The sequence below is a fragment of the Arachis duranensis genome, chromosome 7 (assembly GCF_000817695.3).
Source record: "Arachis duranensis cultivar V14167 chromosome 7, aradu.V14167.gnm2.J7QH, whole genome shotgun sequence".
Taxonomy (NCBI): Eukaryota; Viridiplantae; Streptophyta; class Magnoliopsida; order Fabales; family Fabaceae; genus Arachis; species Arachis duranensis.
In genome coordinates this window covers 54,123,587-54,139,977 of record NC_029778.3, presented here as the reverse complement: position 1 = coordinate 54,139,977, position 16,391 = coordinate 54,123,587, and the positions used below count along the sequence as shown (strand labels likewise).

The 16,391-nt window shown below is 33.8% G+C and overlaps 1 protein-coding gene across 2 annotated transcripts; it reads right to left on the bottom strand.

Moving 5' to 3' along the window:
- Positions 1-4,169: 4,169 nt before the first annotated feature.
- LOC107459040 (protein RADIALIS-like 3) lies at positions 4,170-8,031 on the bottom strand. Of its 2 annotated transcripts, none has more exons than XM_016077256.3 (2): positions 7,661-8,031; positions 4,170-4,217 (listed from the first exon to the last, which is right to left on the bottom strand). In XM_016077256.3, the coding sequence occupies exon 1, from the start codon at positions 7,981-7,983 to the stop codon at positions 7,723-7,725; it is 261 nt and encodes an 86-aa protein (XP_015932742.1). In that variant the 5' UTR covers positions 7,984-8,031; the 3' UTR covers positions 4,170-4,217; positions 7,661-7,722. The 2 variants fall into 2 exon arrangements, with proteins under 2 accessions (XP_015932742.1, XP_052108275.1); XM_052252315.1 differs by lacking the exon at positions 4,170-4,217 and adding an exon at positions 6,353-6,416.
- Positions 8,032-16,391: the final 8,360 nt, after the last annotated feature.

Sequence of the window (16,391 nt, the reverse complement as noted above, 5' to 3'; positions counted from 1 at the left end):
AATTCTATGTTCCCTGCTTTCATGAGTTATCTTCTTCTTGCAAGTTATTTGTATTTTATTTTGTGATTTGAATTAGTGAAATCCAGTTCATATCTATTCTTGAAAGATTTATTTACTTTTTCACCAAGTAAGTAGAATCATTTTAGCATGTAGTTGCATTCACATTCATAGGTTACATTGCATGAGTCTTGCTTTTCCCTACTCATTTATTTTGTTTCATTGAGCTTAGCATGAGGACATGCTAATGATTAAGTGTGGGGAGGTTGATAAACCACTATTTTATGGTTTATATTGTATTTAATTGAGTGGTTTTATCAAGCTTTTCACCCACTTATTCATAGGATTTGCATGATTTTACAATTCCTTCCTAGTTTAGTTCTATGATTGAAAACATGCTTCTTTGGTCTTAATTTAGCTAATCTTAATCCGCTCTTATTACAATTTGATGCCTTGATCTGTGTGTTAAGTGTTTCAGGCTTCATAGGGCAGGAATGGCTTAGAGAATGAAGAGGAAGCATGCAAAAATGGAAGGAACACAAGGAATTGAGGAGATGACTAGCGAGAAGTCATGCGGTCGCCTGGCTCACGCAACCGCGCGAAATGGAAGAAATCAGAGTGACGCGTTCGCGTGCCTAACACGACCGCGCAGATTGGAAGCTGCACGAACGACGTGAATGCGTGGACGATGCGTACGCGTGGTACGAAAAACGCTGAGTGACGCGATCGCATGGGCGATGCAGACGCATGACGTGCGCGATCTGCAGAGTTACAAAAGTCACTAGCAGAGATTCTGGGCCGCCTTTCAACCCAGTTTTCGGCCCAGAAACACAGATTAAAGTCAGGGAACATGTTGAGATTCAAGAGATCAATTCATATCAGATCATAATATACTTTTTATAGTTTTAGATGTAGTTTTTAGAGAGAGAGGTTCTCTCCTCTCTCTTAGGTTTTAGGATTAGGATTCCTCTTAAAGGATTTAGGATTTATTATTATTTCAACTTACAATTCTTATGAGCTCCAGGTTTAATATTCCTTTATTTTGACTTCTCTTATTTTTAATTATATATGTTGCCAATTTGGCTTAATTACATTCATGTTATGATTTTCTTAATTAATATTATTTGAGGTATTTCAGACTTATGATTGTTTTCTCTAATTTATGTTATGGATGCTTTAGCTTTATCCAATTTATTTTCATTCGAGTAGATTTTCTTCCCTTTTGGCTTTGGTTGATTAATTGGTAACTCTTTAGTTATCAAACTCATTGTTGACTGAAATTGGAATTCTTCAAGAATTAATTCGAGTTCCAATAACTCTAGCCTTTCCTAAGGAAAGACTAGGACCTGAGGAATCAAAATTAATTCATCCACTTGACTTACCTTCATAGTTAGAAGTTGACTTAGTGGGAGAAAAATCCAATTTTCATCACAATTGACAAGGATAACCGGGATAGGACCTCCAATTCTCATACCTTGCCAAGAGCTTTACTAGTTATTATTTTGATGACTTGTTATTTTATATTACTTGTTCAACCCTTTTGAAAACCCCAAAATATACCTTTGCATAACCAATAATAAGAACATACCTCCCTGCAATTCCTTGAGAAGATGACCCGAGGTTTAAATACTCGGTCATCAATTTTAAAAGGGTTTGTTACTTGTGACAACCAAAACGTTTGTAAGAAAGGACTTTTGTTGGTTTAGAAGCTATACTTACAACGGGAATTTATTCTGAATTCTAGACCACGCAAAAATTCTCTCTTCATTGAGCATGCCCACAAGCGTCCCTTTTGTTGTAGCTTCCATTCATGTCATAGGATGCATCTTGAGTATTGACAGTTGAGACTTGCATCCCACTCAAGTGCTGAGAGATCATGCTAATCTGCTAGGACATGATCTTGTTCTGAGCTAAGATGGTCTCCAATGTGTCCACCTATATAACTCCTTTCTTCTGAGTAGTCCTTGAGTTCATGGGGTTCCTCTAAAAAGTGTATAGATATTGGTTATTGGCAACCATCTCAATAAGCTCATTAGCCTCTTCAGGCGTCTTCTTCATGTGCAGGAAACCACCTGCAGAGTTGTCCAGTGACATCTTGGCCATCTTAGAGAGGCCATCATAAAAGATCTGCTACCTGGTCCATTCAGAAAACATGTCAAGAAGACACCTCCTGATTATTAGCTTGTATCTCTCCCAGGCCTCATAGAGGGACTCTCCATCTTTTTGTCAGAAGGTCTGGACATCCACCCTAAGCTTAGTCAGCTTTTGAGGTGGAAAAACTTTGGTCAGAAATTCAGTGACCACCTTGTCCAACGTGTCCAGGCTCTCTTTAAGCTGAATATCAAGCCAATGCTTTGCTCTGAGGAATTCACTCCATTCGTTTTCACAGTGTTACAGATCTGCAGGAAGTTAGAGATGAATGAATTAGGATCCTCTTGTAGGAGTCCATGAAACTGGCAATTCTACTACAATAGAGTGATCACTTGAGGCTTAAGCTCAAAATTATTGGCACCAATGGCAGGTACAACTATATTGTACCCATAGAAGTCAGCAGTGGGTGCAGCGTATGAGCCTAGCATTCTCCTTGCATGCTCTTTAGTGTTAGGGTTTCCACCATTAGCATCCATAGCTTCCTTCTCAAAAGTTTTCTCGAGGTTTTCTTTGGATTTTTAAGCTTTAGCTTGTTGCAAACGCCGCCTCAAAGTCTTCTCAGGTTCGAAATCAAACTCAAGAAGTGGTTCTTTATCCCTGTTCCTGCTCATAAATAAACAAGATACAAAGAAAAGTGGGAGTCTCTAAGTCAAAGTATAGAGAGCTTCTAGTGAGATATCTAAAAAAATAAGAAATAAAATAAATTAAAGCAAGCATTAAACTGAAAATTTCAAAAATAAGAATGAGAAAATAACTTAAAATTTTTTAAAACTAAAAAGAGAAAAACACTAAAAATTTCGAAAAATAAAAAGGGAAAAACTAAAAGGACACCAAACTTAAAATCAGAACTTAAGGGAAAATAAACAAAATTAAAAATCAAAAATTAAAAGGAAAAAAATAAACAAAACTAAGAAAAGTACCCAATCTAAACAACTAGACAACTAGTAGTTGTCAATAAAAAACAATCCCCGACAACGGCGCCAAAAACTTGGTGTGGGATTTAGAATTCTCACAACTTAACCAGCAAGTGCACCGAGTCATTCAAGTAATACCTCAGGTGAGTGAGGGTCGATCCCACGAGGATTGATGGACTGAGCAACAATGGTTATCCAACTGGCTTAGTCAGACGAACAGAAAAAGGTTGTTGATGGTTGAAAATGCATAAAACAATAATCAAGAAAGTAAAGAAAGCAATTAAGAGGTTTGGTGTAAAACAGTGAGAGAAAAATAGTTAAGGATTCGGAGATATTTACTTTTCTGGATTAGAAGTTCTTACCATCTATTTTAACAATGCATTATTTATTCCATGAAAAACTATAAATGTCTAATCCCTAATCTCTTAGTGATTTAGCCTCCTCTAATCTTCATTAATCGCCACTCTTGTGGTCACTTAATTCCGATTAGAGGGTTAAGTTCAAAAACTAGTTTATGGCCACAAAAACTCTTATTACCCAAAGCTAACAGGATTATATGTCACATATCCCAATTAGTTCATGTAATTAGAAATTTATGAGGAATTTGCTTTCAAGTTGTTGTTAAAGCGAGATAACTCTCTCGAGAATCACAAGAACTCATGTATAAAAAGGGGTCATACTCTCGTTCCACCAAGATTCATAAGATTAAGAACGAAAACAATCCTTGAAATTGAATCGGTACATTAATTGAAATAGAAAAACAATAGTCTTAATCCATAGAAATAAACAGAGCTCCTAACCTTAATCAAAGAGGTTTAGTTGCTCATGAATTATAAACAAAAATTAGGGTTCTAAATAGTGCAGAAAAGATAAGATATAAGAGATCTTTTTCCTTTTATACTAACCTAATTTGATTCAGAAACATAAAATAAAATAATAAATCCTAAAACTAAAAGATATTGTTTGTAAATAATTACAAAAAAGAAAATAAAATATAACAAATAAATGCTAAATCCACTTGAAAAGCCCAAAGAGAGGGAATTCGGATTGCTTGGTTTCACGCTAAATGTTGGTTGGGCGTTTAGCGCCCATGGGGAATGCTGCCAGCTTCTCCTTTTTAACTCAAAACTCTGCCAAATTTACTCCAAATTTTACCTGAAATCATAAAAACACTAAAGCAATTCAAAGCAGCATCGAAAGAGGATTTTTGCATTAAAATTAAGTAAAACTAAATAAAATCTAACTAAAAACAACTAGAAAATGATAAGAAAAAGGGTAAAAGATGCTCATGCATCAATGAGCGAAAATTAATGTTCACGGATACTGTCAAGTGCACTGGATCGTTCAAGTAATACCACAGTGAGTGGATATCATTTTCATGAGGATTAAAAGATTGAGCAAGTAATTATCAGATTAAATGCCTAATTAGATTAAAATAACCCGAATTGATGAGCGTGAAACTTGCATCTTGCTAAGTGCTTGAGAACCTTGAATGCTTACAAACAGAGAGCTTGAATGTTGATTTGAGAGAAGACAGTGATGGTGACAGTCAAGGGGTTTCGGAGATATTTATACTTTTGGAGAAATCAAACCTTATTTACTTATCTTGAAGTTTGCAAAGATCTTTCACGATAAATCTTTAGTAACTGATTTTGAATTCCTTAGTTCTTAGTTTTTCAAGCATCAATTAGTCGTCAATTAATTAATCAAGAGATTAAGCATAAAAACTAATTTAGTTTTCTAATAAGATTTAAAATAGTCCTTAGGTTAAATTATATGTCACATATTCAAGCTAGTCCTGTCTAGTTAAATATTCAGAAGAAAAATACAACTTTCAAAAGTTATTCTAATCCGAATTATATGTCACTTATTCAAAATTAGAGTGATTGAAAATCATGCATGTGTCGCATACTAATTGAACCACTATTCCTAGCTGAATTCAAAGAGTTATGTGAAAGAGTTTTCAAACTTTAATTCAAATATCAAATTTTCCAATTATAATAAAAGAATTTAAAAGAAATTAACATACCTTTCAATACCACTAATCTAAATGATGAACGAATAACTCAATCATGAAATAGATTAATACAGAACTTTAAAATAAAATAAACGTAGATTAATAATCCATAGAAAACATAAATAGAGCTCCTAAACCTTTTGACGGAGGATTATTTACCCATTGAAAAGTGAAAGAAAACGAGAAGAAGAAACTATGATGAGGAACTGAATGTGTCCCTCCGTTAGCTACGTTCACTTATTTGTATCCTAAATCTAGAATTCAAATTCAAAACTATCCTAATCTTATCTTTCGGAAAGAAAGATAAGATAACTACTTACTGAATTTAATTTCAAATTCAAAAACAATAATTCAAATCAAATCCTCACAACCAAATCTCTTATTATTCTAGAAAGAGTTAATAACTAATCTTCTAGAGTCTTCAATATTTTTTATGTGATTAAGGCTTCCAATGATGTGGATAATTAAGCTTGGGCCTTAGTTGTTAGTTCTTGAGAGTTGTAATTGTGTTTAAGTAGGCTTGTATTGGAGAAAATTGGGCAAAAAGCCCAAAATTCACTTTCAGGATGTGCACATACGATTGGAGTGGAGGCTAGGCTGCCGGGTGTGGAGAAGGCATGGCTGGGAGTCCGCCGGGCATGGATTGTAGGATGCCGGGCGTGAGCACAATCCACCAGGCGTGTTCCATTTCCTTGATCCTTTAGGGCATGCTTTCTCTTCCTTACGCCACGCTTTTGCTGTCTTTATGTTTTTCTTATGAAAAAGCTTTAATTCTTGTTTGTCTTTTGAGTGAAAAACTCCTCAACATAAAAATATTATCACAACTCCAAATATTTGATTATTATTAAATTTCTTTAGAAAACATAGTGAATTTGATTAAAACCTAAGAAACTAAATGAAAAAGAACTTAAAAATCGCTTAAGATGACGTGTCATCAGCGTACACTTGCTCTCATACTACGGGGGCAACTATTTTGGTCCTGTTGTCTGGGGCCCCGAACAGTCCGACGACGACCCAGACCCCAAACCCAAGTTATCATTACTATCCAAGCTGGCCAGAAAGCTGGGAACCAATAACTAACATTCAAATTCAAATACTTCTCTTATCTTAGCTAACAAGATAAGATAAGATAACAAAACAGACTATACAACGGGACTCAAAAGCTTCCTCGGATATATTACATATTTCTAATTCATACTTATACCTCCTAGATTCATTCTGATTTTAGCGTCAGAACATCATCTTAGATACCACCCTTTGCCATTTTACAAGTCCAATCACGTCATCACCAAAACTGACAAGTCTCTGATCCTTTCCTCAATCCATACTAATGAAATCTAGTACACAATTAAAAGCAAGTCATATGGGCGTTATTTTCTCGGAGGTATGTTGATACAAAAAATCATATTCTTATGAAGTGCTATTCATTCATTGGTTCCACTAAAGTATTTATTATTAATTCATTCACGCAAGTCACAAACAATTTTTTCATCAAATGTGAAAAAGAAACATCCAATTATCTAAAAAACAAAACATCCAAAAAATCAATTAAAATTTTTAGTTGCAAGCTAAGAGCACCTAACATCAAAGTCTAATCAAAACAACCAAAGTCTCCTATCTAGCCCCTTCTATTTTAATAATAAATTTGTAACCAAATAATAATTCAGCAGGTCAACTAATTTTCTTATTATCATTAAGTGAATTTAGTAATACAGACACTCCAAGTTATCATGGTTATCTTTATTCTTAAAACTATATCAAAATCATTGCTATATTCTTTTTTCTTTTTATTTCATTTCATATATTGGTTTTTAGAGTAGGTAATTTTGATCATCCGCAAAAGCTGATATGAAAGAAGGCGCAGCGTGGCAGAATAATATTGTATTCTAAGAGATGCATGGTGTGTTCAATAATAAAGATAAATTTGTTAACGTGTTGAATATAAATGAAGTTTTGTAGGCTTGCGCTATTATAACGATCAACCAATTTAGTAGTCAATTCGGCAGCGAAATAGATCGACAGCGTAGGCAAGTATAGTTTTGGAGGATATGGATGCAATTAAGTAATCAATAATGAATGCTTGTACGTACTATGCTCTCCTTTTACAACGCCGGAAAATGGTTATTCAACCACCAGAAAAGTGGGTTAATGTATATTATATTGCCAGATTCCTTATTATTATTAGACTAATTTTATAGTGTTTTTTTTTGGTATCTAATTTTTGTATAAATCATTTTTTATAATAATTTTTAAATATTTAAAATTTTTTAATTTTTATATTTTTAAATTTAAAATTAATTATTTAATCTATTTTATGACCATATCTTTTAAGTATCATAGTAAACAACACTTTATTATTAGAAGCAAACAAAAGTTTAAAAAATTATATTTCCTTCCTAAATGTTTTAGTAAGGACGAATGCTAATATATTCAGATAAAATATAGAATGTAATACTTCTTATTTTATAAAGACTGTTTAAAGGCAAGATTGCTATTACAAACCTGTCTTCATTTATAATGTTAATTAAACAACAAAGGTGGAAGCATAGAAAAAGAGGGATACGGATGATAGATTGCTTACATAGACGGTGCTATTTTGGGTAAGATGAGTACGGTATGCATGCATGAGATAGAAAGTAGCAGTTAAGTTTTAGCAGTGGAGTTGTTCTTGTAGTTGGGTGTGGGAACATGGCCAGACTCAATGTGTTTGATATCCTCCAAGAGGATCTCATAGTGCCTCTTAACCTCCTCAGCTGTTTTATTCCCACCAACTTCCCTTGCCACATTATGCCACCTATCTGGTGTATCCTTGTCGTACTTGGCAAGCGCCTTCTCGAACAGCTTGTTCTGCTTTGGGGTCCATGATGACTCTCCTCCACCACTGGAGTTTGAAGAAGCAGCCATCAACACAACTAACTCAGACAACAACTACTCAAACTCGATCAAACTTGTGTGTGTATGTTGCATGGATATAATGCATGCATGTTGTGCTTAATTTATAAATGAACCTTTGGGAATGATGAGGAGTCACATATATGCGAATCTCAAACACTGGTACGCCCAAGGGTCGGATTGGGAATATGAGTTTCAAAATGAATCTGGTTCCGCTTCCAGATTTCAAATTAAAATAATGTTATTCCTGGTACAGTTCAAATAAAAGTTGTGTATGGTCAACTTGTTTTTGTGGACAAGGAACTTCCTGGTTTGATTGATGGGCTCTATATGTGGATTATAACTTCCTGGTACTCAAGAATTTTAACATTTCTGCCTCAAACACACACACCTACCAACATCTTAGTGTTTTATATATTTCAAGTGGTTTATTATTAATGAGATGTTTTATTTTAGAAAGCATCAAGCTGGCAGGGGAACGGACAGCATTGAGGACTAAATCTTCTCTCTCAAGCTATGTGTGGATTATTCAAGTGAAAATTCTAACACTTCCTATCTGCAAATGCAATCCATAGTTATATGTGCCTGCCTTGTGCTGATTTTAGTCTTGGTTTTACTATTTATAGTGCATCTATATATACAACCACATATGTTCATGTTAACGCAGAATATTTCTAAATCTGGTTTTCTCAGGTGACAACTACGGAATTGTGATAATCATAGTAGAGTAGGCACACTCTACTTTTCGTTGATTTTGATGTACGCGAAGATGACCACCAACAATAATATAATAACCATATATACCTTTTGTTTCGTTTTGTTTTCGGTTAACCAACATTCCAAAAGGTTATAATACTACTACTGTTACTACTACCTTTATTCCTCCACTTTCAAACATTTTTTTAATTGTTTGTGCCATTTATGGTATTATTGCACGCATTATTCTTATAATAACTCCACTGAGTGAGTGCTTCGACATGTATAGTATAGCGTCACAAAATTAAAAAGCAATTGAGTGAGACAATTCAGACCCGTTTGTTACCCTATAGAAAACAATTATCCCAAACATGATAGCAAGATCAACCCACTTATTGTGTCCCAAAAAAAAATGTTGGCTTTTGTATATTATAAACTTAAATGTTATAACACGAATAGTAAAAATAATTTTGGTGAAGAAGTAATTTGAATAAATGATTGGAGAAATTTAATAGTTATATTATTGATAGTTAAAGAGTATATAAAAATTAGTAAGACTTGAGTGAGTCACCAAACACATGATACTCAAGAACATGGTGAATTGATGAGTATCAAAAAACAATGATAACTTTTTACGAAATTTAAATGAATTTGAAGTAAAATGCATAAATAAATTTGTATTTGTATTTTTTCAAGAACTTAAGTCACTTCTTAAATATTTACAAGAAGCTTTTACTTTCTATACCACTTATCAAAATATAAATAATAATGAATATAAAAGAGATCGAATTTAGAGAGATTGCAAACAGCGATATATATTCTAATTTGGTATAACTTCTTTGTCTACGTCCAGTCCTTCTACCAAGGTGTCGAAAATTTTTACTATATTACCAATCATCTAAAATGCTTGGCAAACTGCTATAAATAATGAGCTCTTGATGTACACCTCAAGGTATATCATTACCACTTGTATATTAAGCCACTCCACTCAAAACTACCTTCTCTAAGAATCTATTGAGTGCTTAATATACCTCTTAGATATCCTCACCGAATATAGTGTATAAACAAGAAGTCTCAAAAACTTGAAAAATCACACACTAAATCACTCAACAAAAAAAGCTACAAAATTCTGCTTTCACAATATCAAGAAAAAGCAGAAATTGACAATACAAAATTCTTGTTTGTTTGCGTGGAAGTTTTTTAGTGGGAGTGATAGATTAAGGATTTGCACCGATTCGGAAATTCGATAAAATAATTCTATTGTAAGTATAGTCTAAACCGGCAATTATTAAATCTCAATCATCAGAGTTTAATTCAAATCCAATATAAATCGAGAGTCATACAACCTCGAGTCGTTCTCCTTAGGAATGCAATTGAAGTGTTATTATTTCAGTTGTTAAGGACAAAAAGAGGTTTTGAAATCAAGAAATGGAAGATTAAAAGAACTAAGAAATGAAAGAACTAACAAATGATCAAAAAGAAAATTTAATACAAGGAAAAAGGAAACAAGATCAAAACTTAGCGAAAATGCTAGAAATGCATAAAGAGCCTTGACTTAGGAATTGAGAATCTAAGAAATCCTATCATTGCCATAACCACAACTATGATAATTATGATGAGTCAATCTCGCTTAGTTAACCCCAAACATCAAGGAGTAAGTCAAGCAAGCATAATTGACCTTAATCCATAAGTCCTAGCTAACTTACCAAACTAGTTGATAAAAAGTTAGCATCAATGGAAACAAGAGTCAATTAACTCCCCAAGAATTATCACTAAATGTCGGACATCATGACTCTAGTATCCGAGGAACTCAAACCCAAGCCAAGGTGGAAAAATCTACTAAAAAACTAGAGTTGGTATTTTCACAAACACCTTGTGTGCATAAAAGTAAAACATGGAAAATTACAAAGGAAAATGGAAAACTATAACCACTATTCCCAAAACCAAATATAAACAAGCAATCAGGCATAAAGAAAGCATGAAACATTAAATTCATCAATCAAAACTTCAAGAAACTCAAAATTGCAATTATGAACAAAGTAACTTGAACCAAAAGGAAATGAAAGTAAAAGTGCTTTAATTAAAGAGAAAATTGAGAGTACTTACAATTAAAGGAGCAAAAATCCAAGAACAAACCTTTCTATAAAATGCTACATGAAAACTACATAAAACCCTAAGAGAGAATTTCTATACTACTCCTACTCCTACTCCTAAAAATTATGTTATAAAATTAATGAAAACCTAATCTAAAGTAAGCTCTCTTCTCATGCTTCATATGTGTTGAATTCCCCTTCATATAGCACTCCAATTCAGCCTTCAAGCCTTTCAAAATGGGCCAAAAGCCCTTAGAAATCGTGCAGCACGTGTTTCATTAATGAATTCACGTGCAGGGTCCTGTGCGTACGCACAAATGTGTGCGTACGCACACTTGGTTGAATGGAAACTTGTGCGTACGAACAGGTGGTCGTGCGTATGCACACATGGAAATTCCTTCTTGTGCACATGCATGCTTGCTTGTGCTCACGCACACTTGTTTGTGTGTGCTTTTCCTTGTTTTCTTCAAGTGTTCTCCCTTGTACATGCTTCCTTCCAATTTTGCTTAACCAATCTTGCTTCAATGACCTGAAATCACTCAACAAACAAGTCATGGCATCGAATGGCATAAAAGTGGAATTAAATTACTCAATTTAAGCATAAAATTGCATGTTTTCACATTTAGGATCAAATTAGGGACAAAACACAAAAGTATTCTATTTGGATGCTTAAGTGTGAGTTTATGTGCTAGAATCCATCCAAATTGAGTCAAAATATGTCATCAAATATGGACTCATCAATTCCTCCACACTTAAACAATAGCATGTCCTCATGCTAAACCAACAAGGAGAATGATAAAAGGGGTAATCAACTTATTAAATGCAACTATATATATCCATGCAAGTATGTCTATATACTATCTATAGCTATATATCTATCTATACTATAGTATCTATATGAAATTGGTGAAAACTAACAAATGAATTCCCAAGCAAGTATAGACAAATAGGGCAAAGCAAGGAAATAATCCAATGCAAGCAAGATCTAAAGAATTGATTCAAGTTTCAAAAAGAAGCAACTTGCAAGAGTGCACGATAAGAGGTATGGAAATATAGAGCTGAGTAATTGAACCCTCACTAGGTGTGTATACACTATAATCACTCCGTGTCTACGGGTTAATTCACTCAAATCTCCTCTAATCATGCTTTTAAGGATTTGCTTTTCATCTAACAATCAACAAACAAGTGATGCATGAATACAATTATCATGAGGACTTATTAGGCTTGTAATGGGATTAGGGTCAAGGTGGGATAGATATGGCCAAATGGACTAAATTGAATTGAATCCTCGATTAGTTTAAGTATCCAACTCAATCTTTATCAATCCAATAACAAAGATATACAATCCTAACTTTCCATCATTTCTTTTTCACAAACATTCATGTATGCTTTTCTTTCACATCACATATGCATCTCTTATTCACTCTTCTTTTCTTTGGGGCAACTTTCATCCTCCCCTTTTTTTTTATGAAATAAATGCATATGGTTTAGTAGTTCATACATGATTGTTCATATTTTCCAACATTTTCAATGAATACCAAAAATAAATATTTTCTCTACCAATTCTTTCCAAAATTCCCCCATGATACACAAAAACTTGTCTCACAACAAATTTTCTACCAGCAAGTGCACCGGATTATCGTAAAGTAAAAACTCACTATAGAGTGAGGTCGAATCCCACAGGGATTGGTTGGTTGAGCAACGTTAATTGGAGAATTGTTCTAGTTGAACTGAATCACAAATTGAATATATGTAGCAGAATGTAAATTGGCGGGTGATGAGCGGATAATTTATACGCTTTTTGGCATTGTTTTTAGGTAGTTTTTAGCATGTTTTAGTTACTTTTTATTATATTTTTATTAGTTTTTATGCAAAAATTACATTTTTGGACTTTACTATGAGTGTGTGTTTTTCTGTAATTTCTGGTATTTTCTGACTGAAGTTAAGGGACCTGAGCAAAAATCTGATTCAGAGGTTGAGAAAAGACTGCAGATGTTGTTGGATTCTAACCTCTCTGCACTCAAACACGTTTTTCTGGAGCTACAAAAGTCCAATTGGCACGTTCTCAATTGGACTAGAAAGCTAACATCTTGAACTTTCCCGCAATGTATAATAGTTTATACTTTGCGCGAGATTTGATGGCCCAAACTGGCGTTCAACGCCAGCTAGACACCTTTTTTCTGGCGTAAAACACCAGAATTGGCACCAGAACTGGAGTTAAACGCCCAAACTGGCATCCAAGCTGATGTTTAACTCTAGAAAAGACCTATGCATGTGTAAAGTTCAATGCTCAGCCCAAGCACACACCAAGTGGGCCCCGGAAGTGGATTTCTGCACTATCTGCACTTAGTTACTTATTTTCTGTAATCTTTAGTAACTAGTTTAGTATAAATAGCACTTTTTACTATTGTATTTGAAACTTATGCCATTTTTCACATTTGAGAGGCTGGCCATTTGGCCATGCCTAGACCTTTTTCTCTTATGTATTTTCTAACGGTGGAGTTTCTACACCTCATAGATTAAGGTGCGGAGCTCTGCTGTTCTTCATGAATTAATGCAAGTACTATTGTTTCTCTTTTAATTCATGCTTACTTCTTCTCCAATATATACTCTTGTACTTAATTCAGTTAAGTCAGAATGAATGGGTGACCCGTGACAATCACTCACTATCTTCGTTACTCGCTTAGCCCAAGATCCATGTGCCTGACAACCATAAGCGGTCTACATGATGTTCAACGTAGTCATTGGACGACAGCCGGAGTATAGTCTCTTGGGTCTCTGATCCACGGATTTGACTTGCCTCTCCTGACAATAGAGTATTCGAATCCGTGAGATTAGAACCTTCGTGGTAGAGGCTAGAACCAATTGGTAGCCTTCCCCAGATCTGAAAAGTCTAAACCTTGTCTGTGGTATTCCGAGTAGGATCTGGGACGGAATGACTGTGACGAGCTTCAAACTCACGAATGTTGGGCGCAGTGACTGTGTGCAAAAGGATAGAGAGATCCTATTCCGACACAAGTGAGAATCGACAGATGATTAGCCGTGCGGTAGCTGTGCCTGGTATTTTTCATCCAAGACGAGAGACCCGACAGTTGATTAACCGTACAAAAACTGTACCTGGACCATTTTCACTGAGAGGACAGATGGTACCAATTGACAACGGTGATCCACCAACATACAACTTGCCATGGAAGGGAGCACGCATGATTGGATGAAGACAATAGGAAAGCAGAGATTTAGAAGCAACAAAGCATCTCCAAACGCTTATCTGAAATTCCCACCAATGAATTACATAAGTATCCTTATTTTAATTTATGTTTTGTTTATCTTTCAATTATCAAAACTCATAACCAATTGAATCTGCCTGACTAAGATTTACAGGATGACCAATAGCTTGCTTCAAGTCGGCAATCTCCGTGGGATCGACCCTTACTCGCGTAAGGTTTTATTACTTGGATGACCCAGTGCACTTGCTGGTTAGTTGTATCGGAGTTGTGAAAAGTGTGATCACAATTCCGTGCACCAAGTTTTTGGTGCCGTTACCGGGGAGTGTTCGAGTTTGGACAACTGACGGTTCATCTTGTTGCTTAGATTAGGTAACCTTTCTTGTTTCAACCTTTATTTTCTTTGCAAAAAGTTTTAAAAAAATTTGTGTTTCTTGTTTGAGTCTTGTGTCAAATTTTAAGTTTGGTGTCAACTGCAATTTTTTTTTAATTTAATTTTCTTAGAATTTTCAAAAATTCATGCATTATGTTCTTCATGATCTTCAAGTTGTTCTTGATGATTTTCCTTGTTTGATCTTTAATTTTTCTTGTTTTGTGTCTTTTTTTTTATTTTTCTGGTGCATTTTTGAATTGTTAGTGTCTATAGTACAAAAGTTCTTAAGTTTGGTGTCTTGCATGTCTTTCTTTTCTTAAATATTTTCAAAAATATGTTCTTGATGTTCATCATGATCTTCAAAGTGTTCTTGGTGTTCATCTTGACATTCAAAGTGTTCTTGCATGCATTATTTGTTTTGATATTAAATTTTTATCTTTTGTTTCATTTTGTTATTTTTCTCTCTCCTCATTAAAAATTCAAAAGTAAAAAAATATCTTTTCCTTATTCTTCTCATAATTTTTGAAATTCTGAGTTGACTTGGTCAAAAATTTTTAAAATTTAGTTGTTTCTTGTTAGTCAAGTCAAATTTTCAATTTAAAAACTTTATCTTTTCAAATCTTTTTCAAAATCAATTATTTTGCATTTTTTTTTCATGATTTTCGAATTTCATTCTTAAAATTTTTCAAAATCTTTTTCATTTTTTTAAAGTTTTTGAAAATTTTAAAACTAATTTTTCAAAAATATTTTTCTTAATTTTATTTCATATTTTCGAAAATCCTTACTAACAATTAATGTTTTGATTCAAAAATTTCAAGTTTGTTACTTTCTTGTTAAGAAAGGTTCAATCTTTAAATTCTAGAATCATATCTTTTAGTTTCTTGTTAGTCAAGTCATCAACTTTAATTTTAAAAATCAAATCTTTTCAATTTCTTTTTCAATTCTTTTTCAAAATAAATTTCAATCATATCTTTTTAAAATTTTAATTTCAAAATATTTTTCTAACTTCTTATCTTTTCAAATTTTATTTTCAAATCTTTTTCAACTAACTACTTGACTTGTTTGTTTTAATTTTAAAAAGTTTACTATTTCTTATCTTTTTCAAAACCACCTAACTACTTTTCCACTTCTAATTTTTGAAAATCACTAAGCACTTAATTAATTGTTTTAGTTTTTAATTTTCTTGTATTTCTTTTTCAAATTTTTGAAACTAATTTAATTAATAAAATAAAAATAAAAATATTTTTCTTTTCCCTCTTCTTAAAATTCGAATATTCTCTCTCTCATCTCTTTCTATTTATTTTATTTATTTACTAATATTTCTCTTCTACTCATCTAATAATTCGAACCCTCTCCCTCTCTCTGTGTTCGAATTCTTCTTATTCTCTCTCTACCTCATTCTTTTATTCTTCTTTTCCTCTGACATATAAAAGAATCTCTATACTGTGACATAGAGGATTCCAATACTCTCTTTGTTCTCTTCTTTTTCATATGAGCAGGAACAGGGATAAAGACATTCTTGTTGAAGCTGATCCTGAACTTGAAAGGACTCTGAAGAGGAAGCTAAGAGAAGCTAAAGCACAACACTCCAGAGAGGACCTTACAGCAAATTTTGAAAAAGAGGCAGACATGGCAGCCGAACCTGAGAACAATGGTGGAGATGCAAGAAAGATGCTTGGTGACTTTACTGCACCAACTTCCAACTTCTATGGAAGAAGCATCTCAATTCCTGCAATTGGAGCAAACAACTTTGAGCTTAAGCCTCAATTCGTTTCTCTAGTGCAGCAGAATTGTAAGTTTCATGGACTTCTATTGAAAGATCCTCATCAGTTCTTAGCTGAATTCTTACAAATCTATGACACTGTTAAGACCAATGTGGTTGATCCCAAGATCTACAGACTTATGCTTTTCTCCTTTTCTGTAAGAGACAGAGCTAGGATATGGTTGGACTCACAACCTAGAGAAAGCCTGAACTCTTTGGAAAAGTTGGTCAATGCTTTCTTGGCCAAATTCTTTCTACCTCAAAAGATGAGC

Bases quoted from the DNA above. Each gene is read 5' to 3' on its own strand.
- LOC107459040 (XM_016077256.3), bottom strand. From the start codon at position 7,983: ATGGCTGCTTCTTCAAACTCCAGTGGTGGAGGAGAGTCATCATGGACC.